This window comes from Haemorhous mexicanus, chromosome 9 (genome assembly GCF_027477595.1).
Source record: "Haemorhous mexicanus isolate bHaeMex1 chromosome 9, bHaeMex1.pri, whole genome shotgun sequence".
Lineage (NCBI taxonomy): Eukaryota > Metazoa > Chordata > Aves > Passeriformes > Fringillidae > Haemorhous > Haemorhous mexicanus.
The window spans coordinates 24,314,195-24,342,171 of NC_082349.1; the positions used below are offsets into that span (position 1 = coordinate 24,314,195).

The 27,977-nt window shown below is 41.7% G+C and overlaps 1 protein-coding gene across 1 annotated transcript; it reads right to left on the minus strand.

The window, feature by feature from the left end:
• Positions 1-1,639: 1,639 nt before the first annotated feature.
• On the minus strand, positions 1,640-27,416 carry EDEM3 (ER degradation enhancing alpha-mannosidase like protein 3). The gene is made up of 20 exons (XM_059854540.1): positions 27,188-27,416; positions 25,421-25,466; positions 22,089-22,189; positions 19,624-19,663; positions 19,062-19,174; positions 18,294-18,447; positions 17,669-17,803; positions 17,174-17,279; positions 16,306-16,403; positions 14,923-15,048; positions 14,144-14,227; positions 13,087-13,170; positions 12,779-12,903; positions 12,097-12,262; positions 9,733-9,887; positions 8,778-8,931; positions 8,083-8,277; positions 7,173-7,338; positions 6,610-6,795; positions 1,640-5,134 (listed from the first exon to the last, which is right to left on the minus strand). Exons 1-20 carry the CDS (start codon positions 27,346-27,348, stop codon positions 4,725-4,727), a joined length of 2,805 nt encoding a protein of 934 aa, XP_059710523.1. The 5' UTR covers positions 27,349-27,416; the 3' UTR covers positions 1,640-4,724.
• Positions 27,417-27,977: the final 561 nt, after the last annotated feature.

Below are 27,977 nucleotides of genomic sequence, written 5' to 3' on the forward strand. Positions count from 1 at the left end.
TCACCTGAGCATCTTTTCCCCAGCTTTTTCCCCTTTTTTAGGCCTTTCTAAGCCTTTTTTTGCTCATTTTCTTCACTCATGAGGAGCACTGGGCCAGAGGATGATGAGGAAATGGCTTTTGCTGCAGAGGGGAGCCTCAAGCACATCTCTAACCATCAACCTGCCTGCCAGGAGGTCCATAGGGAAATCTTGAAATGCATCAAATTCAGCATCACCAGCTCCTCTGCTTTTTCACCCACGTTGCTGCTCCATGTCCCTTCCTGAACCCCCGAGTGTCCCCTGTGCCCAAAACCCACCAGGTCCTTCCCAGCCCTGTGTTCCTGACTGATGGCAGCCCCAGGCAAAGGGCAGAAAAGCGCTGGGGCAGGGTTTGGGCTGGGCTTTTTAAGGATCAATCTGGTTTTCTGGATTGCTTCTCATTCTCTGCCCTGCACTGCTGCCATCAGGTCTGTCCTGGAGTGGCAGCCAGTGGGGCATCTGAGACATCCTGGGGTGGCCCCACTGCTTCCCAAAAACACCTGTGGGTATCACACAGGCTTTTTGGCACAATTCTGGCTAAAATTCCTCTGCAGGGGCCCCAGGCCATCACTCTGTGCTCTCCACCAAAGCATTAGGAAAGATGAATTTGCCAGTGCTGGGCATTAATAGCCTGAATAGGGTGAACTTTTGCAGATCAACAGTGTTTTACAGGCTCCATTCCAGCTGGAAATGTTTATTGACACTACCTTTTCATGCAGCACTTGGGGAGAAAATGGAACTCCTGCCACAGCAGCTTTGAGCCAGGATGACTGATGGGATGAGCAGCAGCTGTGGCTGAATTTTGGTCAGAGCAGCTCCAGTGCTGCTCTGGGTGAACAGTGTCACACCTTTGGGTGACCTGCATGGAAAATGGAAATGTGATAGTTGAGCTACAGGCCCTCAATACAACCACTGGCATAAATTAATAAATAATAGGAGGGGTGAGACTTGGTGTCTGTGTTTCTTGAAGGGGGCAGAAAGGGCCTTTGTTCCAAAATACTCCAGTCCCTAAGCCCTGATGTTCCCAGAACACAGAAACAGTAGGGCTGAAGGAATTTAGCACTTCCCTAGCAAGGCTGGCAATGGTTTCTACTTCATACCATAAACACTGCTCAGCACTTGAAAAAGGACTTGCAATCAGGACTCCTGCATCTTCATCCTCATTTTCTTAATCCCAACTTCCAGAGAGGAAAAATTTACAGGAATAGAAGTGGTGGAGGAATGCTCATAACAGAGTAAGGATGAGACTCACCTCATCAGGCCCAAGTGAGACTTGGTTTTCTCATTCTAAATAAAACAGGTGCAGCAGTCAAAACCAACTTTTGAGGGTCTGGATTTTACGCATAAAACAATAATGCCCAAGTCATAGAGAAGAGAGGTTGAAATAGTCTCATTAGATCTGGTTGCTGAGAGCCTGTCCAGTTTCAGCTCTAGACTGAAAAGGTGGTGGTTTGGTTATTACAATACCTCTGGGTTCAGCCAACTTCCCAGGCAAAAATTCCATGCTTTTCCAGGGTGGCCCCAGCACTGAGGCTGCCAGTGAAGGACTGGTGTGACTGCCTTGCTGGAAGTGACAGGCAACAGCAATGCAGAAATGAGTTCAGCATCAGTTCAGCACAGCTTGACCAGAATATTTACATTTTATTAAATCTTTACAATCAGCAGTTATAATCAAGTACACAATTATGTACACAATTATGTACATTTTAGCCCAGACTTTTACATCACAGTACATAGTTGCCCTTAGAAATATTGGGTACACTTATCACCAGAGAGTAAAACCCAACAATAGTGTTACAGCACCTGTTATTAGACATCTTCCATAAGAAAATATACGGCTGTAAATTGGTCTGGCTAAAAAAAAAAAACAAACCAAAAATCTTATAAAATCTGAACATACAATTTTCATTCACAGAATGGTTTGTTTTCTATGTTCTGACTGATGCCTGTTGCATAAGATGTCCTGTTTTTCACCTCTCAACACACACTCATTGGTGCCTACTCAGGGACACTGGCAGGAGGAGGAGAACCAGAGCTGGGCTCATTCTCAAACTTCATTAAGAAACAATAAATGTAAACAATAAGATTCCTCTAAGATCAAATGAGAAATTAATTGGCTGATCTGAATTAGATGGCATGGAATAAGTGCTAGTTGCAGCTGTGATTCCTGAATTCTTCAGTGTTTAATACCATACAAAGAAATGTACAATGCCATACACTAAGGGCGATTCCTGATTAATGATGAGCAGTATTCCACATGCAGGGAGCAGACTTCCAAACACTTGGGAAGAACACACTCTCCCCTTTCCAAAAGGGTTTTTCTTTTTGATGAATACATTCTTTTTGCTTTTTAAGATGACAGTAACAGAAAACTGAATTTTTTCCAGAATGATGTGAACAGGTTAAACTAAAGCCTATGTCCTCATAAAGAAATACAAAGTGAAAATAACCTGAATAAAACTGTCCCCCCAATTTAATTCTCTTTCCCAAAAGGTCAACCTTGCCTGATTCAGTTCTGTAAACAAAGCTATGGCTCTCGTGATGGTTTCAAAGGTGAAGCAGAACTAAAGGAAACAAAAACCACTTAAAAAGGAAGGAGGCAACAGTAATCTGAGGTAGGCCACCACCAAAATGCTGCCCCCTAAATCCATATGGAGTTCTGGGATCCCTGAAAGGTAATGCCTGCTGCTCTAATAACAGGTGGAGAAAGCAGTTACTAAAAATGAGCTGGTGATGGCAAGGGAAGTTAACCTTTTAATAAAATTTGACACCTACACCTAAATTTGCAAGTAAAAAAAAAAGAAAACCTTTAGCTGCTATTTTGAGATAGTAATGACCAGAGGCCTCTAGGATATAAAAATAACTCTACTTCCACCAAAAGAGCTACCAAGAAGGAAGATGATGTCCATGTCAGAAAGCATGGGAACAAAGATGCTCCTTTTGTGGCACTGAGCACTGACAGATCAATGGAATTCTCTGAGTGAAAACGTTTGATCTGCATCTCATGGTTTGATCCTGCACTTGGCTGTGTCCTGGCACTCCCAGGACTCCAAGGAAGCAAGGACACTTACAAGGCTCCCATGGTCAAATGCCTTCTATGAATTCATGTAACAAAACCCACAAATAAAAACATTCCCAACTGAAAACCCCCAGCTGCTTCAAGTCCAAGCCTCCAGACAGTTACTTGTGCAAAGGAATGACAACTCCATTTAAGAGCTAATTTCTTTCAAAGGACACTTATTCACTATTTCTCCTCAAATTCCCTCCTACCCTGGTGATTTAAAGTTCTGGATGATATTTAGATGGACTGCCATGCTCTCAAAAGGTGCCTGTGCATTCTGAAACTTTTGAAAGCAAGTGTGGCTGAGTACATGGATCCAACATGCCTGGGACTGCCCTGCTCACTGTACAGAGTATAAATACAGAGTATGGCTGTGCTAATTAACAGTTGCATATTCAGCACGTGTAATTTCACCAGCTAAATCAAAGGTGCAGTCCAGAGTGGGGCTTCCTGTTTATTTACTCCATTGCAATGATGAACATAAACCTGCATTTTTAGTCTGGTGCAGCATATAGGCAGTGTTCATTTTGTCTTTAATATAAAACCATTTTTTGAACCACAAGTCACTAAAAGAGTTTATATAAATCAAGTTAATTAGTTTTTGGCAGTTTCTTTGGACACAGTCAAAATGCCTCTATGTTTTTTAAACTTCCTCATTTTTACTTAAATATAATGTGGATAACAAATCTGGACTCCCACTTACCTGTAACAAACTCCAGAGCCTGGGATAACACCCCTGGCTTCTGAACTATTGACCCAACAACCAGAATTGTTGCTCTTCCTCACTGGCCCTGGCCTCCCTGCCTGAAACACCACACACACAAGTTGTATATAAAAAGAACAATGGAGTCAAGCTGTTGGAAGTCAAACTTGTAGAAAAAGGTTTTGCTACAGCTGATGGAGCTGTGTCCTTTCAGAGACTGTTCCAGATTTTGGGGCAGACTGGAGTTTTTCCACCTGGGAGGTCAAGGGAAACACCTGGGACTCAACACCTGCCTTGTGTGCCTCCCTCAGCCTCCAGCAGGACCTTCCCACACCTTTTCCTAGTGGCCCCATGGCTGGCCCAGCCTCCCTGACAGGACCTGCTCACACTCTGCCTTTGGTTTGTACAATTCCTCCAGCTGGAAGCAGAGCAGGAGGGCAACTCCCAGGTCCCCCTGTGGCTCTGGTGGTAAGGGGTGCAAGGAGTGATGAGCAGCACTATGATATGTCAGACAAAACCAGACTGCTTCCAGCTCTGCAAACACCTGGAAGCAATTCCCCTGCTGCTGTAAGGAAGGCTTTCAGCTGGGGAGGGGTGGGTGCCCCATCAAGAACCATTCCAGGGTCTGTCACCCCACCCTGCTCAACTGCTTCCCAGAGCCCCAGGAGTCCCCTCAGAGCCTGGAAGGCAGGAGTGAGGCTCGTCCCTACCTGGGGCACAGCACCAGCCATGGGGCCACCCAAATGCTTTGATTGCACGTTCCCATTTTTAAACAGGAAAAATTAAAACATACAAAGAGCCTGTGCTGGAATTCTGTTTTGTTTTCCAGGTGACACCTGGTTGCTCATCCCAATACTGAATATGTTTTCTTGGATATCAGGGCCTCACTTCTACCCAAAGAGGTCTCCATTTGTTTATTAACAAATAAGTTATTATTACAAGTCATAGCTCATCCTTTTCCATCATTTCAAATGCTTCTATATCTTCATTCCAGTCTGCTAATATGGATTCCATAGGCTGGACTTTACTATCCCAGTGAGCTTTGGAACTGGCCTCTGTCTGGGTGTTTTGTTCCTGAGGCTGGCTGTCCTCTGGTGTGCATGCTGGCTCTGGAGCACTGGCCTCTGCAGATCCAGAGGGGTGGGGATCCTCATCTGCCATGGAAACACTGGCACTGGCTGTGCTGGCTGGAGACAAAGGATCAGGGTCACCAACAGCAGAGCTCTCTCCTCCTCCTTCGGGCTCCTCACTGACTGCCCCAGCATCCTGAGAGTCTGAAGGAGCTTCCTCGGAATTTGGTTTGTGTACATCACTTTCAGATGATTTCTGGTCCATATTCTCCATTTCCAAGTCTTTGAAAGGGAAGGAAAAAAGAAAAAAAAAGGTTAAAACAACTGTAGGAATGCATCATTTTATTATGTATTTCAAAATCAAGGTCACTTCCCTTGGTGTTATTTCTTCAAGGAAGAGCAGACTTTCCAGTGGTATGAAAATTTAATGGTAGTGAAGAATATATTTTACAGAGGGAGAGGAGGGAAGCCATTTAAACACATTTTAAAGGAGGGCAAACAATACATTGAGGCTCATTTTGGTTCCTCAAATTTCAGGAGTGACTTGTGGGTCAGTGCCAGTTACCCTCCTTCAGCCTTAAGCAAATATCCACTGCGTGCACTGAACTTTAATGCTGGATTTTAAAGCACTCCCAGATCCACCAGGATCCCACATCCGAGCACTTGGGAGTTGGACAGAGTTTCCTAATTTTGCTGAACTGTGCATTTGAGAGAGCCACAGCCAGAGCCTCCCCACTCAAAGCAAGTAACACGTTTCCCACATCCCAGCTTCGCTCCCAACAACTGCCCAATTTAGTCATGCAGATTTCTCTGGGTTTGATATTTATGGCTATAAGCAGGACACTGATACTTCAGGATTTTTAGGGAATTTAACTGCACATGCCACTGTTGACATGGGATACTTACTGCTATCAATAATGTAGTTTGGAATCATTTTACCTTTAAAGATTGTTGCTGGGATTCCAAACGGAAGCACGAGGAGGGGGAAGAAGCAGATATGGATTACAACCTCTCAAAGGCAGAGCTATCCTCTATTCAGCATTTTGTCAGAGCATTTAGCACAGTTATAAACAGGAGGGATTTTTAAGTCAGGAAGAAACAAGACAAGATTTTGGCATATTCCCTTTGCAAATAGGCTGATTTTCTAGATACTTTTTCTTACCTACTCTGCTTGGACACAGCAGTGCTGTAAGGAAGGCTTACAAGAGGAAAATCTGGAATTTTCTGCTGCATTCAAACATTTCAACTGGGAATGTATTAGCTTGCAATTTTCTTGCATTATACAAGAACACCCACAAAACATCTGAGGTCAGCAGCCTTATTTCTTATGTCTACCACTTCTCCTTAGATAGGCAAAATAGTTTCAGCACTTGTCTCTCTCCTTTTGGGTCCCAGGAATGTCACTGGGGATCTTGCTGAGGGAGGGATGCTCACAATGTAGGGCACTGGAAACATGCTTCTTCCTGATGCTACTTCAAAGCAGCTGATGACAAAAAGGGTTCAAAAGGAATCCAAAAGGCTGGATTTTCTCATTAGCCAAAGTGACATTTAGGAGCAGCATTTCTGGATGTCACCTTGTGGGGGGAGAGGATATCAATGATATCTCTCAGAATTTTTTTTTAATAAAAAAACTAATTCCAGTGTCAAACAGAAAAGCACAGCACCTCTGGGCTGCAGTGCAAATCATTCCTGTCCTTCTTCCACTGTGCCACAGCACAGAGGGGAGCTAAATTTACATAAATCACCTCAAACCTTACCTCTGTCTTTTGCTTTATCAGAAAGGAGCACCTCCACAGCCTCATACTCCCGGATGGCATCCAGGATGATGTTCCCTTCCTTGTTGAAGAGGAAGAGCATGGGAATGGTGATGTCATCTGTGTTCTTGCCATCCCCAGCCATTTGGAAGAGAGGGGCTGTGTCACTGCTGCTGCCCTCGTTGTCATCTAAGCAGAGAATACCAAGGGAAGGGCAAACTTCCTGTTAGATCAGCTGAACTTGGAACAGCCTCCCCTGCCCACTCACTTCACAGCAAACCCCAACCTGGTGTGTTCTCCTCCACTTTTCATTTCTATCCCCATTATTCCTCAGCAGTTAGTACTGACAGCACTCGGCAATCGTTAAAGTAGCAACTTTTAGTCTGCAAAAACACTGACAACCCCTCATCCCAATTTGTGTTTGCACAAAACCCCAAACATCTCTTCATCTTCTGAAAGCACACTTGCTGTGCTTCTCAGCTTAAAGCTTGGCAGCTTCCCTGCATCTTCAAATCTGTAAAATTAGGTTACATTTACACAAATTAAGAACTTGGAATTGAATTTACCAATGACAATGCCTCCTATTGCTCCAGCTTTCTGAATGTTTCGTGCCTTTTCAGCAAACATGCACTGGCCTCTCTGCATCAAAGCAATTTTCTCTTTCACTGCCTCAGGATTAGTGATCTCTGAGCATCCATTATATGGCTTAATGGTTGCAACGAATCCTCTTGTCTGTTTGGAAAAAACAAAAATAACGAGAGAATTAGAGCACTATGGTCATGCTTGTGAAGGATTCCCAAGTATTTTTGTTCCTTCAGTTATTCTACTGCATTTAGTGCTGTCTTGTGTCAGTGCAGACAATCTGTGCCCTGACACTGGAGCTCTAGAAGCAAAGAATGACTGAATGAAAACCTAATTCTCATAATCAGTGTGGTTTGTCTACACCTGGGAAGTACTGCCTCTGGAAATTTTTCTCCTGTGAACTGCTAGTCTGGAACTCCTCTTTGGGGCTGCAACGTGGGTTTTCCTACTGCTTCCCATAGGTACCCCTGCCTCTGTGGATTGCCCTGTTCCATCTACACAGAGCCTTCTAGAAAAGCTTTCCTTAGAACAACTTGCTCTAACTCTAAAAGGCTTCTGCCAGCTCCTGGCTGACATGGGAGGGAAACTTCTCCTAAATCACCAACTCCTTAGCTGTGCACTGCAGACTGGATGAGCTTGCTTTGCAACTCATGCTGTGCATGTGTTTTAAATCCTAAACCATGGCTGATGACTCAAGAGCAGTGCACAGATAGATAAGCCACTCACCCCACTACTGTAACTGCTGTCACTGTCACCACTGGGCCCTGTCATTTTAAGCACTGTAATTAACTGATCACCTGGAGGATCAGCTGGATGCCCTCAAACAACAGCAGTACTGTAAAGCTGAGGCTTGTGCAACAGGGAAAGGAACAGACACACCCACATCTCACATACCCCTGCTTTGTGTTTGGACAAGTCCATCCCAAACTGTGCTGGCCCAGCAGTCAAGACTACCCTGCCAAAGAAGGGATGGGAAACAATCTGGACAGCACGAGGAGGGAGCTGCTGCTCCTTCTGCTGCTGGCTGGAGAGCTCAATCATCTCCTGCATGAACCGTAAGCCATCCTCAGCATCCAGGGAACTTGCTGCCTGCAGAGGAAAGAATCAATAAACAATTTTATCTTAAATGTTTGAGGAATCTGGGGAAAAAGAAACCCAACTTGTGTTTGCTTGGACCACTGCTACAAAGACTTTAACACACAGGGTGGATGCTCACTCCCACTCATGCATCATTTCAAAAAAGGTTTAGCACCTGCACCACCCAGGAAACTGAAAACATACAAACATATAGACCTCATAAAGAGATGGAAGTAGCTCACACTTAAAGCAGTGGTTTTGGCCAAGATGCTGTTGGCTACGTCACTTCAACCTGAGCAGCCTCTACCTAATTTAGCGGAAGATTAGTTAAAAGTGTTGCTGAGGCAAAATATTAACAAGCATCAGCCTGCTAAATATAGCTACAATATCCAGCTCATGTGCCTCCTTCCACAGGGCGGCTGTCCCTCCTAAAGCTCCAGGTGTCAAGTATCATTGCTAGGAGGACTTAGCTGAGAGCTCTAAAAAAATAAAATCCTGCCAGGTCGTCTTACTTGCACTGCGTGCTGCACTAGTTGTACTCGTCCATCTTTCAGATGGATCAAACTGACTCCCATCTTCTTCAGGATCTCCAGGTGCTCAGGATTACTGGCCATGAAGTCTCTAGCTCTCAACGGTGGTTTTGGTCCACTTCCCAAACTTTCTTCTCTGCCAAAAGACATCAGAGATCAAAGCTTTAAAAATCAGATTATCCTTGAAACAGGACTCTAGTGTTATCCCTGCCAACACAAGATTGGAATTCTTGGTACACTGAGTGCAAGCTTCAGTGGAATGCAACTTCTCCATCAAGTTATCTTTTTTATAAAGTTGTCTATGTAAGCAATAATTTTATAGTGCCAAACCTCCCTCCCAAGTATTGATAACAAAACTGCCGTATACTTTCTCTCATTTGTAAATAGTCTGCATTATTGCAACACTGACTAAACCCAGTTTGCCCCATACAGTTCCAACTCAGTTTTAATCATGAAATACAAATATAGAAGAGGTGGTCAGGAGGACAAACTTCCTCATCTTAACACTGCCTTAAATTCCTCAAAATGGGTGCAGTCATGTGTGGCAGCATAATTTCCTTACTACAAAGAAGACTTTCAGAATTGTTCAGGAGACTGCAGAAATCATTTTACAAATAGAGACACACTTCTACAATACTTCAAGAGAGTATACTTCTACAATACTCCAAGAGAGACACACTTCCTGCAATACTCCAAGAGGGAGCTGCAGCCAAGGTATGCAGCTCATTCAGCCCCTTTTGATTTGAAAGACTTGCTAATTCCACCTGGAAACAAACTAAGTCTTGCTGAGAATGTGAGAGAAATCCAAAGTGATTTTTCCTGCGACCAGGAATCATCCCTCTGGCCCATCCCGAAAGGACTGCCAGCTCCAGCACACCTCATGCCTCTCCTTCCCTGCAGAGCAGAGCCTGTGCTAACAAAGAAAGATCCATCTTACGCCCTAGAAATGCCCCGGGGACAGCTCTTATCCACCACATTCTTCAGAGGCTCGCGGATGCTCTGGGCAAACATGGGGTCATTTGGGAAGAGGATCTGCGTGTTCGGACAGGTCCAGTCAAAGTTGCTGTCATCCAGCTCTGTGTACTCTGTGCTCTAAAAACAAAGATACAGAGTAAAATAATGCAGGTTATGTGTTTACATAAAGATAATCCTAACTTAAGTCATCTGTGGTCTGGGGACATGTGCAGTAGGGGGGAGCCAATGCACTTCAACCCCTTGGACAGATGAATACAACATTCATTCTAATTTGTAATTTACTAAATTTATATATAGTTTCTGGATTTTATTTTTTTTCAGAAACAGCTAATCTTCTGCTGGTAGACAGTACTTGTCAAGCCTGCTCATGACAAAGCCAGTGCCCTGTATTTTATGTGCTGGACAAGTAAAGGGAGTAGTTCTGGTTTCACCTGATACTGGCTTTACAGCGAGTAACCAGCTGCAGGCTTTAGGTCATTCTTACTAAAAATGTCACATCTCTTCATGTGAACAAAAGATTCTCCTCCTCAGGAGCCACACAGACTTGCAAGTCTGGATAAGCAGGGATGAATCTCTCTATAATTCAAACAATTTCTATTTTCAGGAAAGATGGCAGAGTGAACATCTGCACAAATTGCTGGTTTGTAACATGTGAAACCATGTGGAACATGTCTGGTGGTTTGGAGCCACATTTAGCATGTCCTTAGCTGAGCAAATAACTGGCTATAAATAACTGCAAGCTCATTTCATAACCCATAAAAATTAATGTAGTATTTATCTACCTAAAAGGACTCACCCCTCCCTGTTTGCAACACATTGGCCAATGAAAAATCAAGTATTTAAAGGCTCCCTAAAACCCAAGAACTAAAGGGTTACTAAGACATGACCTTGCTTGTTTATGAGAGCAAATACAAACAGGATATTGGGTTGATAGTACCAAGTATCTCTCTCACAGTTTGTTTTAATAGCACTGTATTTATGTTAAAAATCATTTACACATTCCATCTGTTTAGATAAAATTCCGTAAGAGGAACACCCAACGTCACAGCCTTTCAGCCACCTGACAACATTTTCAATGGGTTTTGCTTACTTGGATTATGCCCATTTGCAGTTTTGACGCAAAGAGCTTAAAAAAATCGCATTTGAGCAATTGGTTCTATCCTTTCTATTGGCTTCTCGTTAATATTTGCAGTTCTCAATAGAACAAAGTGAGGCCAGAACTTAGAACAGCACCAGCTATAGGAACCCTGCCTGTCTCAGAGGTAATAAATTCTTATATTGGCAACAAAAGTTACATAAAATGCTCCTTCAGACCCTTCAGAAAACTTCTTGCTTAGGTCAGAAAACAGCCTGTTTCCAAAACTCAAAGAGGAAAGATAAATTCTCAGGGAAGGAACATTTCAGAGACGATGTGGGATTTCCACCCTGAAGGAACATTTAACACCAAACTCATGATCCATTAAAACATAACCAGTGTTTGACATTAAGATGAAATAACTAAACATTTGTCACTGCTTAATGCTAAAGTCCATCAAACAGTGATTTTTCCACAGGCTTATATTGACACACAACATAAGCCTTTTCCTCTGATCCAGGCATTATTCTAAAACTCTTAGAAAATGTTAAAAATAGAGGCACAAATAAGGGAATTTGTATCCTTGATGTCTCAGACATCATTTTCTCTTTCTCTTCTTCCTTTTTCTTATTGCCTTACAGACAAATTATGTCACCTTGTTGACTACAAAATAAAAAAATAAAATGTGAGGATTTATGATGCTTCATGGCACAGCTGTATCACTCCAGGTTATTTTGGAAGGTTAAGTAATTTATAAACCCACAACTGCTCTCATATTTAAGCAATAGGTGCCTACTGCATGGACTAAAGTGATTAAACACCCCTAATCTGTCTGTAGCTCTCTATCTTGTCAAATTAATTCCACAGCTGTCTCAAAAACCAATCAAAATTTGTTCACAGGAACAAACAAGAAAACCTTAGGTTTTAGAAAAATAATAAAAAAAAAAATATGTGGACAAAAATATCCTACTGTGTTATCTTTCAATTTATACAGAAGTGGGGAATGATTTTTTTTTTTTTTAATCTTGCTAATAATTCCTATCTTTTATCTCAAGGTTCAGCAGTGCAGAATCCAGTCATTATTCCTACTGTTAGTAAGATGAAATAGTGCCTATTAAACAACGTGTTCAAACTGCTGCACTTTCTCAAACTATGATCTTTCCTGATTTTATTTCCATTTCCCCTCAAAAAAAGGAAGTGTATCACTGAAACTGATCACAGAAACTGATTTAAACTGGAGCTGTTACATACTGTATTTTTTTTAGAGATGGTTTGGTTTGTAGTGGAGAGCCAGAGTGGCAACAGATGAGCTTCTGTAGTGAAGATATAATCCTCAATGTCAAAAATCATGTCCTCCTTATCAGCAAACAGCAGGTACAGATATTTAAACATCTCAGCCAGGAAGAATGAGTCCATCCTGTGGAGAAAAAGGGGATGTCCTTTAGGGAGATCTCATTTCTAGAACATCACTAAAATAAATATTTCTAGTTCTCCATCTCTGAAGACTTCATGACTATTACTGCTGTACATAATTCCATTAGCATTCATTCTGCTTGGAAGTAGCTGTGTTTGGAGGGACATGATTCAGCACATTCAGTACAAAAGAGCATTAGAGAAAAAACAAATAAACCTCTTGAAAAACTTACAGATTTGAAGTATATTTAGCTTGAAGGTAATTCATCTATTGCTCTCAGACAAATGAAAGGTTATTAAACTGAAAATATTCTTATAGAGCATCCTATAACCCTACTGAAACAGTGCACAGATTATTTCAATGCATTTACAGTTCAATACAATTACAAACAGGTAATTTAAGGCTTGGTTATCAGAGTGAAGACAGACACCTCCTCAAATCTTAATTCAATTACATAGGGCAATTTGATTTTTTTTTTCTGTGCTTTTATATTTAAAAAAATAATTGTGCAAACTTTACCTGTCTTCATGACTTCCTGTACGAACATCCTTCATTGCAGCAAACCCACAGGGAACTCTGGCATACTTGTTCAAGTTTTCAATGAGGGTTTTTCCTACTTCTAGGTAGTAAGGGTCTCCTGTAGCCTATGAAATAAAACAAAAAAAAAAATTTTATAACCATTACATCTTGTTTGTATCCTAAACTGGCTCAAGTGGGTAAGTTAAGCTGGAGATATGCTATTCAATTCTGTATTGAAATAAAACAGCAACAAAACTCTAGGGGCAAGAAAAAGTGCTCAAAGGTCAGAGGAGTGGATGTGACTGTACCTTATACAAGAAGTAGGTGCTTTCAGCAAATTCAGGCCTCAGAGGATGCTGAGCCCAGTGAACTCTGAAGTCTGTTGTGAATGCCTGAGGATGAAAAAGAACAGAAAAAAATAAAATAAATGCAGGAATGCAAACTAAACACAGGTTTACTTGAATTCTACGTTAACTGCATAACCAGCCTAGCTTTGCTAAACACCATTTTTGCAAACATACCTACCACCTGACACCTCCAGTGCAGTCAAGTGTCATTGCACACTGACAGATGGTTAAGCAGCTGTTTCTAAATTAATACCACAGGCTAGAAGTCAGATATCTAAAAATTTCCTATTCTATCTATTCACTCTTAATGTGCACTGGGAAAAGCCACTTCTGTCATATATTCACTACTATTTCATACTAAGGTTTAAACCAAGTCTTTGCTTAGGGGATGTTCTGTTGGCTTAAATACAACTACCTGACCTTTAAGTTTCCTTCATAAGTACAAAACACAAAAAAACCAACCAAAAAACCCATAAAGAGCGAAATTCCACCATTTTAAAAGCCCTCAAAAAAAAAAAAAAAAAAACCCTGAAAAAAACCCATTCCAGTGCTTAGCATTCTTTGCTCTCAATACCCACACTAGGTGAATGTGATGTTAATTAAAATGTTCTCTAACAGAAATAAGCTTACACTAGAGGAAAGTCAGAATTAAACCTGGAGTCAGAAGCTTTCAAATATAATCTGAGTCATCACAGATTGAAGACACACACTTCAGCAGGTAAACAAGCTTTTTTGTGCACAATGGACTTGCTCAAAGACTTGCAGAATCTGCAGTAAGTTTGTGTGCTGGCTTTCAAAGACATTATACAAAATTTCAGAACATCCTCTCAGCTGTCAGACATGCAGAACTGCAAATCACATAAGAATGCTGTGGAAATGAGGCTCTGATTTTAATAACATATATACCTGCTGGTTTTTCAAATGGGCATCTGCAACTGCTCAAATTGATGTAAGAATCAGTTTACACAATCAAAAATACAAATTTTTGATTTACAAAATCAAAAAACTACTACCTTACCTCTGGAAGAAAGTTATGCTTTTTTATAACCTGATACAGCATCTCATGTGTTTCAATAGCAGGTCTAATATCACCCTTCAACACCTAAAATTAAATAATAAAAGTATCACTAATTCACCAAGCATAGGAATAATACTCAAGGTTAAAAAAACTTATGGTGTGTTCATGTAAAGCTACAGAGAAGTCACTACATATTGCAATTATTAATCCCCATCAGTGTAAGTCACAGCTACTCCTTAAGAGTTTTTTAAGCAAAGTCAGCTAACTCATTAAAATTATTGAATATGTAGAACAAGGACCTCTGACATTTAAAGAGAACTGGAGTTTATCTTATTTAGTTTATATTAAAGAGGTCAAGGGCACACAAAGTAGAAAACCAGTTACTAGTACAAAGGCAGCTTAATTGGAGTATTTTCATGACTAGGAGTGAAGGAAGCAAATTACAGGAACACACTTGACCTGATACTCAACACAGCCCGAAAAGCACACTAACTTGCATTGAAGTGACTGGAATACAGAAATCATGGAATCAGAATGGTTTAGGTTGGAGGGGACCTTAAAGCCCAACCAGTACCACCCCCTGCCATGGGCAGGGCACTTTCCACTAAGTTGGAAAGGTTGCTCCAAGCCCTGTCCAGCCTGGCCTTGGACACTTCCAAGGATGTTGCCTCAGTATTTCTGACAACAAATTACTATGCTTGACTTGAAAATCATATATCCGACCCAGCTAATAATTTCTTTGTTATTAAAACCAACTCTACATGGGTTTTACACCTTACCTGCAATCCAGGGAAGAAAGCAAGCAGAGAATCCATCCAGGTCCGAGCATTTAGCATTGGTTTGTGAATGTGAACATCGAGGAGAAGAGGTGGCTGGCTGATGTATCTCATTATGGCATCATAGTGCTGCCAAACATCAGGAAAAGCAGAGTTTGTGTATCAATTCACTCCCCAAAAGAGAGACAGATCACCAAACTGGCATTGTATTTGAATGGAAAAGCCAGTACTACATCCCCAATCATTACTACATTTGGCAGTGCCTCTAATCTCTACTTTTGCAAACTAAAACCAAGTGTAGTAAATACTGAAAAGCTCCACATTATTACACTTGCAAAGCTTACCCCATTTCCAAGGAATACACATACACAAAAGTACATCCAGCAGCCATGTGATAAACCAGGAATATCACAGTTAAGGCACATTTGTTTTGGCTGAATTTTAAAGCACACTCTAAAGAAAGCTGAAATTGCTTTCTCTGAACAACAGAATTCCAAAGCATATGGATCTCAGGAGGAAAAGGAGGTTAAAAAACCCACACAAAGTAGCTAGACTGGATGGCTCAGAAGAACTTCTAAACCCACTGGGTCACTTGTCATGTTGCTGACTTCCAATCCTAAACTTTGTTTTCAGAAGGTGCAATCCCAAGCACGAGCCAAACTGACAGGAAACACTTAACACTTTACTTTACTCAAGTAAAATGTAACACTGGGGGCTGCCCCTCAGGACCATGAAATCATCATTACACCAAAAGTATTACAATTTTAACTATGGAATTATTCCACTTGTAATTTAAAAAATCATGCTATACAAAATCATTTTATGATTTAAGATGCTCTTAATGGATATTTAAATAGATATTAATGGATATTTTCAAAATAAATAATGCTTCTATGAAAGAATTATGATGCTGACCAACTCACTCAGTAATTTATGAACTAAAAAAAATTTAAGTGTGGTTTTCAGCTTGTATACTTAAATGCATCCTGGGCCTGAAGATCTGCAGTGCAAAGCAAGATCCACACTGATTTTTTTGTTGCTCCAGTACAGAACGAAATTGTACAATGGTTTGGAAGAAGAGGCCCTTATGTTCTTTTACAGAAACATTTGCAGTATTGGTCTGAAAATACAGCTTTTCCCATACTGGGAACATGGATAAAGGCATAAAAGGTTCTGATTATTACTGGATGTGGTTAAAATAACTGCTGAGGTGACAGCCAATCGCCCAAGATTAGCAAAAACCCTCAGTAAGAAGAGCTGGCACCAAACACAGCAGAAGTCACAGAAATTCTACTAAAGATCCCTTCTGAGACTAACAGCTGACAACACAATTACTCTGAAATTTGTATTGCAGAAGGCACAAACCTGAGCAAGGTGTTAACTTACCGTGTTAAATCTTTCCAGGAAACTGTCATCTCCCAGCAAGACATAGGCTTTTAATAAATATTCATAGTATGAATCTATTCCTGCTCCAACTCCACTATCTAGGAACAGGTGAAAATAAAAAGGTGGGTTTACTTTATGTAGTGATATGGGTATTTTCCACATTTTCCCACTTTGATTTTAAAGGCTCTTCCAGTTAAGGGAAAAGCCTTTCACTGGAATTAAGGCACAGATGGAAGCAGAGACACAATACTGTGTGTCTATGCCAAAGGCTTTGTACTACCAGTGCACATAATAATACAGACAGATATGCATTGAAGGCACTTATTTCACAGGACATCACTTCTCCCACCCTATTTATATTTTTCCCATGTATTTATAGAAAAGTCTCTGAAAATTCATCCCACAGAACTTCCATCTTGGCATTAAAGAGGATCAGGGAACACTATGCCATGAATAAAACCACTTTCTCTACCAGAGAGGGCTTTGCTCTCTCAGAGCAGAGCCAGGCTTTGGGGGCAGCATGTTCCCCAACTGCCTATCCCATTAATAACTTTCAGCAGCCCAAGTAAGCTGGGGGTGGGTGAGATCCCCTGGCTGTGGCTCAGCCCCTCCTTTGCAGACCCAGTCCCCAGTGTGGATGTTAATGGTGACCCCCACCAAGCTGCTGCTGCGCTGCCTCTTCTTAGAGATCAAGGAAACACTTTGCCATGAATAAAATCACTTTCTCTAACAGAGAGGGCTTTGCTCTCAGAGCAGAGCCAGGCTTTGGGGCAGCATGTTCCTCCACTGCCTATCCCATTAACATCTTTGAGCAACCCAGGTAAGCATGCTGGGGTGGGTGAGATCCCCTGCTGTGGCTCAGCCCCACCTTTGCGGACCCAGTCCCCAGTGTGGATGTTAATGGTGACCCCCACTAAGTTGCTGCTGCGCTGCCTCTTCTCCCAGATAAAATCCAGCGCCTTCCGGGCATACTCCTGCAACAACAACAACAGGGAATTAGGGAAACACAGACACCCAACTCTCTGATTCTTCTGGCTATTTCAATTAAGATGAAATGGATGTTTCATATCTAACGATTTCAGAACTCCTTCTAATCTTCAGAATATTTATTTTGTTTACTTCTGTATTGCTCTATCTACTCTCAACCAAAATTATTTCCTGTGATTTAAAAAATGATTTTAAAAAAAAAAAATCAAACCTTAGAAGAAAGCCCACAAACACTACAAATCTCAACATATACAAATGTTTTCGTGCAGCACAGCTAAGAGATCCATTTCATGAACTCAGAATTGTTTCTCCAAAATTACAAAATGTAAACACAATGCTAAAGACCTACGGCAAAAAATAAGATATAGAAAGCAACCTCAAATATAGATGTTCCTGTGAATCTGCTTAAAGCTGCAAACTCAAGGATCAAGGTACCAGCACAAGCTGTACACGTATCAGTTTCTGTTCCTGTTCGTGCTTCTGGATGTCTTACACCAAATTTTAAGTTAACCTAGAGAAAAATAGAGATTGACATCTTTATTTTCCTGGCTGAAAGAGTTTACATTCTTATGATTGTATAGCAAGTATATAATCTATGCTCTTTCTAAAGACAAGAAAAAACAAGATCTCTTTGCTTTTGCTCTGCCAGCTTAAGACATGCACAGAGAACTATCCACAAATACTCAGATTCTCAACCCTCCCAAACAAGAACCTGTTGCCTGGTTCATTAAACATCTGAATAAGAGAATACAATCTAAAAATCTAATCTGAGCAATTTTTTTTTAGCAACAAATCAGGAACTCAGAACATCACAGGTGTTCCTGGAAGTTTAGTTTTGTAAATATCTCACTACTCCTGGATCTTAGAGTACTTGCAATTTATCAGCTTTCAATTTTCTGGCCACTTAATAAATACAGAAATGATTTTGGAAACAGATATAAAATCTGAACAACAGAAGTCATGATTACACTCTAATCCTGCATTACAGAAACAGAACTTACTCTTGGATAAGGGAGACCACTAGTGGTGTTAAAAGCAGGTAAAAGCTTGTAGCCCAGTTCCTTTGCCATGTGCAGGAGTTCACCATTGTACCACTGCATATATTCACCTTTTTCCTTCAGCATAATTGCCACTGAGTGCCCACCTAGGAGACCTCTAAACACAAGAGAAATTATCCACATCTCAAAAGGTATGTTCAGCTGAACAGCAAGGACAACTCTCTACAATTTAGATGACATGTACATAACTGTGACCCTAGTTTTTAGACTGCTGATTCAATTCCCACTATAATCAGTGTTAGCTACCAGTATTTTGAAAGCAGTTCTTCTTATCATTGCAATCATAGATTCATCAATATCAAACAGCAATAGCAACCAAAATGGCACATAACTTAAAATTACATGCTCTGATCCAGCATTGAGCCCCAGAGGTCCCTTCAAGCTGAGATAATCTATGACCCCAGGTATAAAAATGTGGTAAATCAAGTATTGAACAGAGCCATTTGCAAGCCTGTTTCTCTAAAGCAAACCCCCTGCTCCCTCAGCATACACATGGGGTTCTTAATCAGCAAAGCTGTGCCTGCAGCAGTGAGATGGGGCAGCTTGATCCAGTACCACTGCAGCAAGTCCTGCCTTGCATTTTAAAACCACTCTCAGGCACACTGACAAAGGCACAAGTATTTTAAACAGGTAGAATAGCACAGAAAGGTGTCTTAAAGACACTGCCTAAAATCCACATTTTTAGGAGTTTTGAAAACAAAAGTTACTCACCCAAGGACTCTTATGTTGGTTTCAAAGACAGACACAACTATGTCATTATCTAAATTAACATCCTTTATTACTTTTTTTACAGCCTCTTCAAACTCTTTGGTTTTATTTAACACCTGGAATAGAACAGTGAGCAGGTGTTCAGTTCCAGTATAGCTAATGCAGTCACAGGGTATTTGCATACAGGATATTTCAGTGCACACAAAGTTACCCAAGAAATATGAACATACAATTTAAACCAGAAATACATCAGCAGTTATTAAGAGGTGCCCACCACTAACTGAGCCTCTTGCTTTAGACTATAAGGGAAAGCAAACATTTTTGTGTTAAGTTAGGGCCAAAAAAAGCAATATTAAAATGTATCAATGAAATGTGAAGTAACTGCTGTAGTTATTACAACCAACTCCAAACTCCATCCTCACAGCACTTCACAGTTAACACAAGCAACAGTCACTTCAAACAGAGCCAGAGATCAACAGTCATGAAAAAGAAATCTAAAAATAAGTCTGAGCATCAGAAGACAATCTCTTTGTTTTATCAAAGCTTATCAACAGATTAGGCTTACCACAAGAGTGTCCAAGGTATCAATTAAGGTCAGTGAAAACCTATGAAAGAAAATTTAAAACAGATTTACTATAGATCTGGATGTGTAGGATTTAAGTGATTTTTAATAGTAACTGATACCAGAGAAGAAACTAAATTCTCACAGACCACCAGCTGCAAAACAATCTGCTGTATTCAACATGTTTAGTATCAAAACCTCTTTCTAAGTTTCTCCCCTCTGCTAGTGACCAGAATAGGAGCTGACAAAGAAGCTATGACTACAGATACATTTATTTACTGCAAAGCTTTCTAACTTCTGGTATGCAAATTTAATTTTTATTTATTGTCTCAAATCAAATCTATTAAGAAACTCAGCATAAAAGTTTAAGTCATTTTCCAGTCTCTGTTCCACTTGTTTTTTCAAAAAAAGGAAAAATGTTGAGATCAAAAGCCATTCCAAGCTAAATTTCTCATACCAGAAACTGTTCCAATACTAGCAAGTGGTAGGCTTAAAATAAAGAACTGCTTTATTTATTCCAAAATAAAGAACTATTTTAGCAGTGTCCAAGGCCAGGCTGGACAGGGCTTGGAGCAATCTGTGCTAGTGGAAGGTGTCCCTGCCCATGGCACTGGATGGCCTTTAAGGGCTCTTCCAACCCAAACCAGGCTGGGATTCTGTGATTATTCCATGAAAAGAGAGCATCAAGTCAGCTCCACAGGGTCTGAAACAAGAAGATCCTAACAAGGATCAGAGGTTTTCTCCAGGGTTGTTCCAGTGCATCCCAAGCTGAGGGGACCTTCCCCATCCTAGGAATTATATCTATAATTAAATCTTAAATCTGCCTAATTCCAACAACTGCTCCTATGCTAATACACATCCACAACACAGAATAGAATTTACAGAACATGATGGTGTTAAAACTGAACACTTGGGAACAGTTAAAATTGCCTACTGAGGAGCACACACCAAGGGTTTCAATAAATGCCCAATGTAGGCAACATGTGACAACCAAAATTCCAATTAACTGTTCCTATATTACAATTCTCTTGAATTTGTAAAGACATAAGGGCATTCTGTGAGTGCTGTTTTACAGGAGACAGAGATTAATTAATGACTATGCACAACTGCCTAACAAATTCACAACTTTTTCTGTACAAGAGGAGGGAAATGATGCATTGCACATCTATATGGAAGGCTCCTAAGTTCTCCAGGAAAGCAGAACTGACACAGCTGCCTCACCCTGTCATTTTGTGATTGCAAAGACTGGCAGAGAACACAACTGATGAGGCAGCTGGCAAGAAAAAGGATTAGATAAGAAATCTGCTACAAATAATGTAACTAATTATAAGGCACAGAATAAAGCCTACAGAAAAACAATAAATACACATAATTTAATGCATCTAAGGGTAGATGGTAGGGGGAAGGTATTTTTACTCAAATGGGCTGGAAGGTATTTTTACTCAAATGCTAGTATGTTACTTTTAAAAAAGGTCATTAAAAAGAATGAAAAAATACATTTTTCATTACACTTTTCATCTGCTGTATCTTTGGATACCTCCAAGGCAGCAGGATTATATGGAAATCTCTAGACTAAAAACCATTTGTACATAACAAAACATAGCCAAAATAACATGCTCCATATCCTAAAGACAATTAGAAGCACGATTTAAGAGAAGGATTTCAGCTTTGATTAACACTACTGTGCTTTAGAGACATTACACAGTGTCATCAAAAAAAAAAAATCAGCTATTTGTTATAAAAGAATTTGATCCATGAACTGCACATATTCAAAGGTATCAATTACAAATGCATTTAGAGTACGTCAATTTTGCCTTTGATTACTCCATTTAACATGGAAAAAAACAGTCCTTAAACCTAGATTTTGCTAGCCAAAGGATCAGTACTTTGTACTATCAGCTCCCTTGAAAGAAAGAAAGCATTTTCATGTCTGAAATAATGTTTTATACTTTGACAAAGGCCTCAGGCTATCATACACATGATAATCATCTGACTGCTTGTTTTCAGAAAACTTTCAACTTAAAAAAAGTCCTTTAAATATCATTTATTAGGCCAGCATCATGGGTAAGAGTTCATTGTTCTGTTCAGCCCAACATTAACCCTTACAACCTGTACTACCAATACCAAAAATTTCAGCTTTAGAAGGCTTTCCTATGGAAAATACTTGGAGAATGATTAAAAAAATTATTTTTAGATCTCAGTCACTGGTCAATTCTCTTCTAATTAACTCTTCTTTAATTACAATTTCACATCAGTTATCTTCATAATACTGAAACCACTTCTTACAACTGTAAGTTAACTTCACAACAACAAAAACATTTCTTACAAGTGTAAGTTAACTTCACAATAATAAAACCACTTCTTACAAGTGTAAGTTTCTGGCCAAATCAACTGAACAAACAAGTTTTATGGGCTGCCAATTGTACTGCTATTCCTAGATGTTTACAGTGACCATTTCAGACACTAACTTTCCCAAGGCATCATCCACATCCCCTCGACTTGGCTCCTGACCCCGCACTCGTCCACGACAAGTTAAAGGCATGAGTTCATCAGCTGGATACGCATGCTCCTGTTGGGAACAAAACAGGGGAATCAGTTACAGTGCTCACTGCCACCCTTGGGAGCCTCTAAAAGGAATCCTCATCATGCTGCTCTTCAGAAAACCTGCATGGCCATCACAGAGCCCTGCAGCTGGGAAGGGACCTCCAGAGCTCATCTTGTCCAAGCCCTCTGCTCAAGCTGGGCCACCCAGCCCCAGCTACCCACTACCATGTCCAGGTAACTCCTGAGCATCGGCAAGGAGGGAGACTCCATGGCCTCTCTGGACACCCTGCACCACTACCTGGTCAACTCCACAGAGAAAGTGTTTCTTCCTGTTCAGAGGGAACCTCCCGTGGTTCAGTTTATGCCCACTTCCTCTGAGCACTCCTGAAAAGAGCCTGGCTCTGTCTTCTTGACAGCCTCCCATGCTAAACTCCCTGGAGCTTTCCCTTCTCCAGGCAGAACAGCCCCAGCTCTCTCCCCTGTTAAATTCCCTGGAGCTTTCCCTTCTCCAGAATGAACAGCCCCAGCTCTCTCCCTTGTTAAATTCCTTGGAGCTTTCCCTTCTCCAGGATGAACACCCCAGCTTACTCAGCCTTTCTTTACAGGGAAGATGCTCCAGCCTCTCCATTACCTGGGCGGCCCTACACTGGACTCTGCACAATGAACTCACCTGGCTCAGGGTGACAGTCAGTAACAGGTAAGAGAACTCAGAAGTTCAAACAAAACATTGAAGAATTACTACACAAGACATAAAAGATAACATTCACCAAAAAAAAAAAAAAAAGAAAAAAAAAACCTAACAAGACTGAGCCTTTTACAAATATTACAAGTATAAGACTGACATCCATGACAATGAATCTTAAATATATCTAATTCAAATGAACATGAAATTGCCTCCTTTAGAAGCTTAATACAAGTGGTTTGGGATGGAGCTTTTCTCTTGATTTCAGCAGGAAATTGGCTGCTGTACTGAGGTCTCCAGCTTGACTTCTAGTGGAGAACTAATATGTGGCAGGATAAAAAACTTCAATTGCTGCACTGAAACTGCAAGTAAACACATGCAAAATCTTTCCAAATATATGGTACAAAAATAATCTGTATTCAAGCATGAAATAAAAATTAAAAAGGAACATTCCTCTATAAATAAACAGCTCTTACAGCAACTTCTTTTGAAACTGATGGTTTGTTTCCCTCTATACCACCCTCCTGAGTGTTTTGGTCTTTGCTCAAGTCTTTGTTCTCCTCAAGTTTAACTACAAAAGGCAGAATCTAGATCATTTTAATACAGCTTAGATGTTTCTGAATATCTCTGCAAAGTATTCAGAAAAACAGATTAAAGAAGTACACAACAAAAGCAATGTCAAAAGTGAGATCTCTGGCTTAAATTTTGGATAAGAGAAGTGATAAAAAAATCTGGAAAAATAAACTTTTAGCTTTACATATAAAGAACTTGAAGCATTTGAAAAATAAAAGTTCACTTATTCTCTGCCTACAGCAGAGAATAAGCAGCTATTGGATTATTTTCCAACTTGTCACTGGCCTCAAGTGACTGACATTTTCACAGGTTCTAATGGTCAAAAAGAAAAATATCCCCCTTATTACAAATGAGGTTGAAGGACTGAAAAAAACCACCAGCTTTTTCTAAGCTTCTGTTAAGAACTTAAAAAAGAAAAAAAAAAGGCAAGGGAATTTCCCTTGCAATCAAACATGAATTTTCAGTCTTCTAAATACGCATGTCTAAAATATGTATTAACAGAAACAGAAAATCAAAACTTCAGCTGGCTGTTTCAAAAACACCTGCAAAAACCACTTCATTCTCCTGTTGTCAGAATCAAGTCTGATACTCTAATCTTTTCTTCAACTTTAACAAGCAAGTCACATTTCTCTGTTTGCTTAGTGCTTCAGCATACGTGGCAAATAAATATCCTTTTGGCTTCAAAGTTTCCAGGACAGCAGAAGACTTCTCTCTCCTTCAAACAGAATTTTCTTGCTTCAGATGTGGCAAGACCCCTACCAGTTGCCAATTTATCACACAATGAACAGTAGAAGCACAGATCCTTGTAATATTTTATCCAATTTTGCCAAACACAGAAGTTTTCCATTGAGGAAATCCAAGGGAAGTGTTTTTCGTGGAACCAGATTACAAAAATTACGATTAAAAAGCCTTGATGTTTAACTGCTAAAGGTTTCAAAAGTACAGAGTTAAGTTAAAGGAGAAACTGCACCCCTTTGGAAATCTTCTTGGCTTGGCTTTCTGTCCACTCTACAGTCCTGTATCTTTCCCATGCTGTATAAAGTTTTAACTCCTGAGATTAAGTTTTAATTACATATTAAAGTTTAAACCATAACACAGAACCTGGAACATGTGGCAAGATGCTGCGAGGAAACAGCAGTTTGTGCTGCAGGAACTGATGCAACTTGAGAGGGGTTTCTGTAACAGCCACAAAGAATGTGCAAGAATGTCCATATGAAGCCAGTAAGAATTAATATTTTATATTTATCTTAGTCACATCCACACTTTTTCCTCAGAAGCATATTACTTATAGAATATTTGAAAGTAATTTTTTCTTGAGGAAGTCCACTCCAAGTAACCATTTATTGTTAAGCTTTTGTAAACAGAGCCAGATCAGGGTGTGTGGGATAGCTCAGAGATCCAGAACAGGAGGATACCTGCACAGGAATCACAAGTCAGAGTAAAAGAAACCACAGCCAGCATGGCCCATGGTCGTATGACAGTCACACCCTGGGCACAGCCTGGAATGCCTAGATATGGCACCAGATTCCCTTTCTCTTCTACAAACAGTTTGTAGAAAAATGCCCAAACTGCATCTGACTTGGCTTACCACTGAAGAAATATTAAATGTCATTTTTACCTACAAAACAACTAAGATCAGCTTGTGTTCTCCAGAATCTAATGCCTACAGACAGTTCTCCCAAACTTCCTTTTCCTGGAGTTTTAAACCAAATACTTCACTGCTGATAGCCTGTCATGAGATGAACTGGTTTGGGAAAGGTCAGGCATGAATTAGGAGAGTTACCACAAGCAATTCTTAGTTACCACTCTAAAAGCCATCACAACCTTCCTGAAAGTAACACTTGTGATCTTTTTAAAGGCTTTACAGGTGCTGTTATCAATTTTAGCTCCATTTTCACTCATCCTTCACAGATATTTCTATAGAATGTCATGTACTGTAGGTTGCTTTCTCCCCTAGGTCAGCAACAACTCTGAAAAACACCAAACAAGTATTTGACTTACCATGTAATTGCTATATGCATGATCAAACATTTCAAGCACTTGATTTCTAAAAAAGAAAAAAGGAAAAAGCATTAGTGGTCTGTCTCCCAATGGCCTTTAATACACCATCTTACATGTATCACACTTTAATACCTGAATGTCGGGCACAGGTCCTCTACTAACATACTCTACTCAAGTAAATGAAATATAGAATAATAATTTTTCTTGATTCAGCTACTCTTGTCCACTCCAGAAAGGAAAGACTCTTTCTTCACCTAACATGAAATTTTTTTGGGATCTCCTGGCAAGCAAATACTAAAGAAAACCCTTACATTTGTTTCTTATGTTTGAAAGGACAGAAATGCTTCTACACATAAAAACTCCCAAAAAAACCACACTGTTTTTTTAAGACACAGCCCTACTTGTGATCATTCCTAACTGTTTTACTAAGGAGCCCTGCAAGGAAAAAAGGATGCTAATTTCTGCCATCAACATAATTCACAATCTCTGCTGATAAGGCAGAACATAAAGGTGCCAGGAACACCACAATTATATTGTAAATATCCAATTTAGTTCAATGACTTGGAAGTTCAAGAAGTAGTTTTAACTCATCAAGAGCATTAAGGCATCAAAAGAGTAGAGGATGGTGCTTTTCCCAGGTGCCTCTCAGGTTGCAGCAGGCAAAAAAAAGCCCCAGATAAACACATGGAGCTGCTGGGTGATGCACACAGACAATTGCTTAAAACTTACATTTACAGGCAAACACAAACCACAGCAGGACATGGCCTGCACATGCCTGAGGCATCAGATGATATTTTAAGTGCAATGCAAAAATTTTAAAACAAAATCACGAATGAAATTTCAACTCCTTGTGGAGTCTCGTGAAGAAAACATATAAAAGATTGCACAAACAAATTATCCTGAGAAGCCATGATGGAAAACCCCAGTAACTGTAAACACTGGAGTTAAATATCAACTTATACATGACAGCTGGACTTGATGATCTTGGAGGCCTTCTCCAACCTTAACAACGCCGTGATTAACTGTGAAAGCATCCACACTGCCTCTCCAGCAGACTTTCTGCATTATTGTTCTGCACAACTGACCACTGGATGGGAAGAGGACGATGAAACTGCCCCCAGAAACATACTAACGCAAAATACCCTTGATTGCAAGTTTGTTTTAGAAAATCCCACTCCATGCAGGAAAACGTATTTCCACATATGTTGTAATATTTCCCCTTCAACTAAAAACTACGATAAAAGAATCGGCTTCTTCCAGGTACGTGCACGGGGACGGGAGAAGTTTAGCCTACATACAGGAACTGGGCAGAACACACGTAAACATTTACCTTTTTTATGACTCCCGCACTCTCACAGAGGCACGGCCGCAATTAAACCAACCGAGAGGGGATTTACACTTACCTTTGCTCACTTTCACCCCCAGCCCCTTTTCAGCAAGCCCTGGCTGAAGCCTCCAAGGCGAGCTCCAAGTTCCCACAGCACATGGCTGGATCGCAGAGCGAAGCAGGGGCCGCGTGTCCCCGGCAGCCGGGTGAGCTGGCCCACAACACCGCCAGGGTCCGGCACACGCAGCCCCAGCACGGCTGGGCACCGATGCCACGCGGCCCCTGGAGCGTTCGGGGGCAGACGGACGGACGCACAGGGGACGCCGTCCCGAAGCTCTGCAGTCACCCGGGCCATCCCAGCCCCGGGGCCAGCGCACACCCCTGCCCGGCACGGCTGGGCCCGGCCCGCCGTCCGTCCCTCCCTCCGTCCCTGCGCTCACCCCAGCCGGCGCTTCTCCTCCCTGCTCATGGCCCCGGCGCCCGGGGCGGCCGCCAGCACGGAGGAGGCGGAGAGCAGGCCAAGGGCCAGGAGCTTCCAGGGCCTCCTCCAGCGGGGCCCCCGCTCCCCGGCGCGGCTGCCCGGAGCTGCGCTGAGGGCCATGGCGGCCGGCCGGGTGCCCGCTAGTCCCGCTGCGGGCCCATCGCGGCTCCCGGGGCAGGAAGGGCCCGGCCCGGCCCCTCCGCGCGCGCCCGCGGGGGCGTAGCCAAGGAAACGGCCTCGCGCCGCCGCCGCTTCCGGCACCGCCTCCCTCAAGCGCGCGCCGCCGGGCCAATGGGGGAGCGCGGCGCGCTGGTCACGTGAGCGGGCTGGGAACGCGTAACGAGAGGGTCGACGTGGACAAAGGGTGGGGAACCACAGCTCCCGGCGTGCCCCGCGCCCCGCTCCGCCCCGCCCCGCCCCGCCCCGCCCCGCCGCGCCCCGCCGCGCCGCGCTCCCTCAGGCGCTGCGCTCAGCAGCTCATGGTGGCTAGGGATGTAATTAGAGCCCCGTCCAGCCTGGCTTTGCACACTCCCACGGATAGGGCAGCCACGGCTTCTCTGGGCACCCTGTGACGGGGCCTCACCACCCTCACGGCGAAGAACTTCCTCTCAAATACCCAATCCAGCGCTCACTTTGAAGCCGTTCCCCCTCACGCTGTCACCTCCTGCTCCCCTAAAAGCTCCCCTCCGTGCTAGAAACACCGCCGTCGCTGCCAGCTTCCCGAGGAACGTTTCTTTAATAAAACCCCC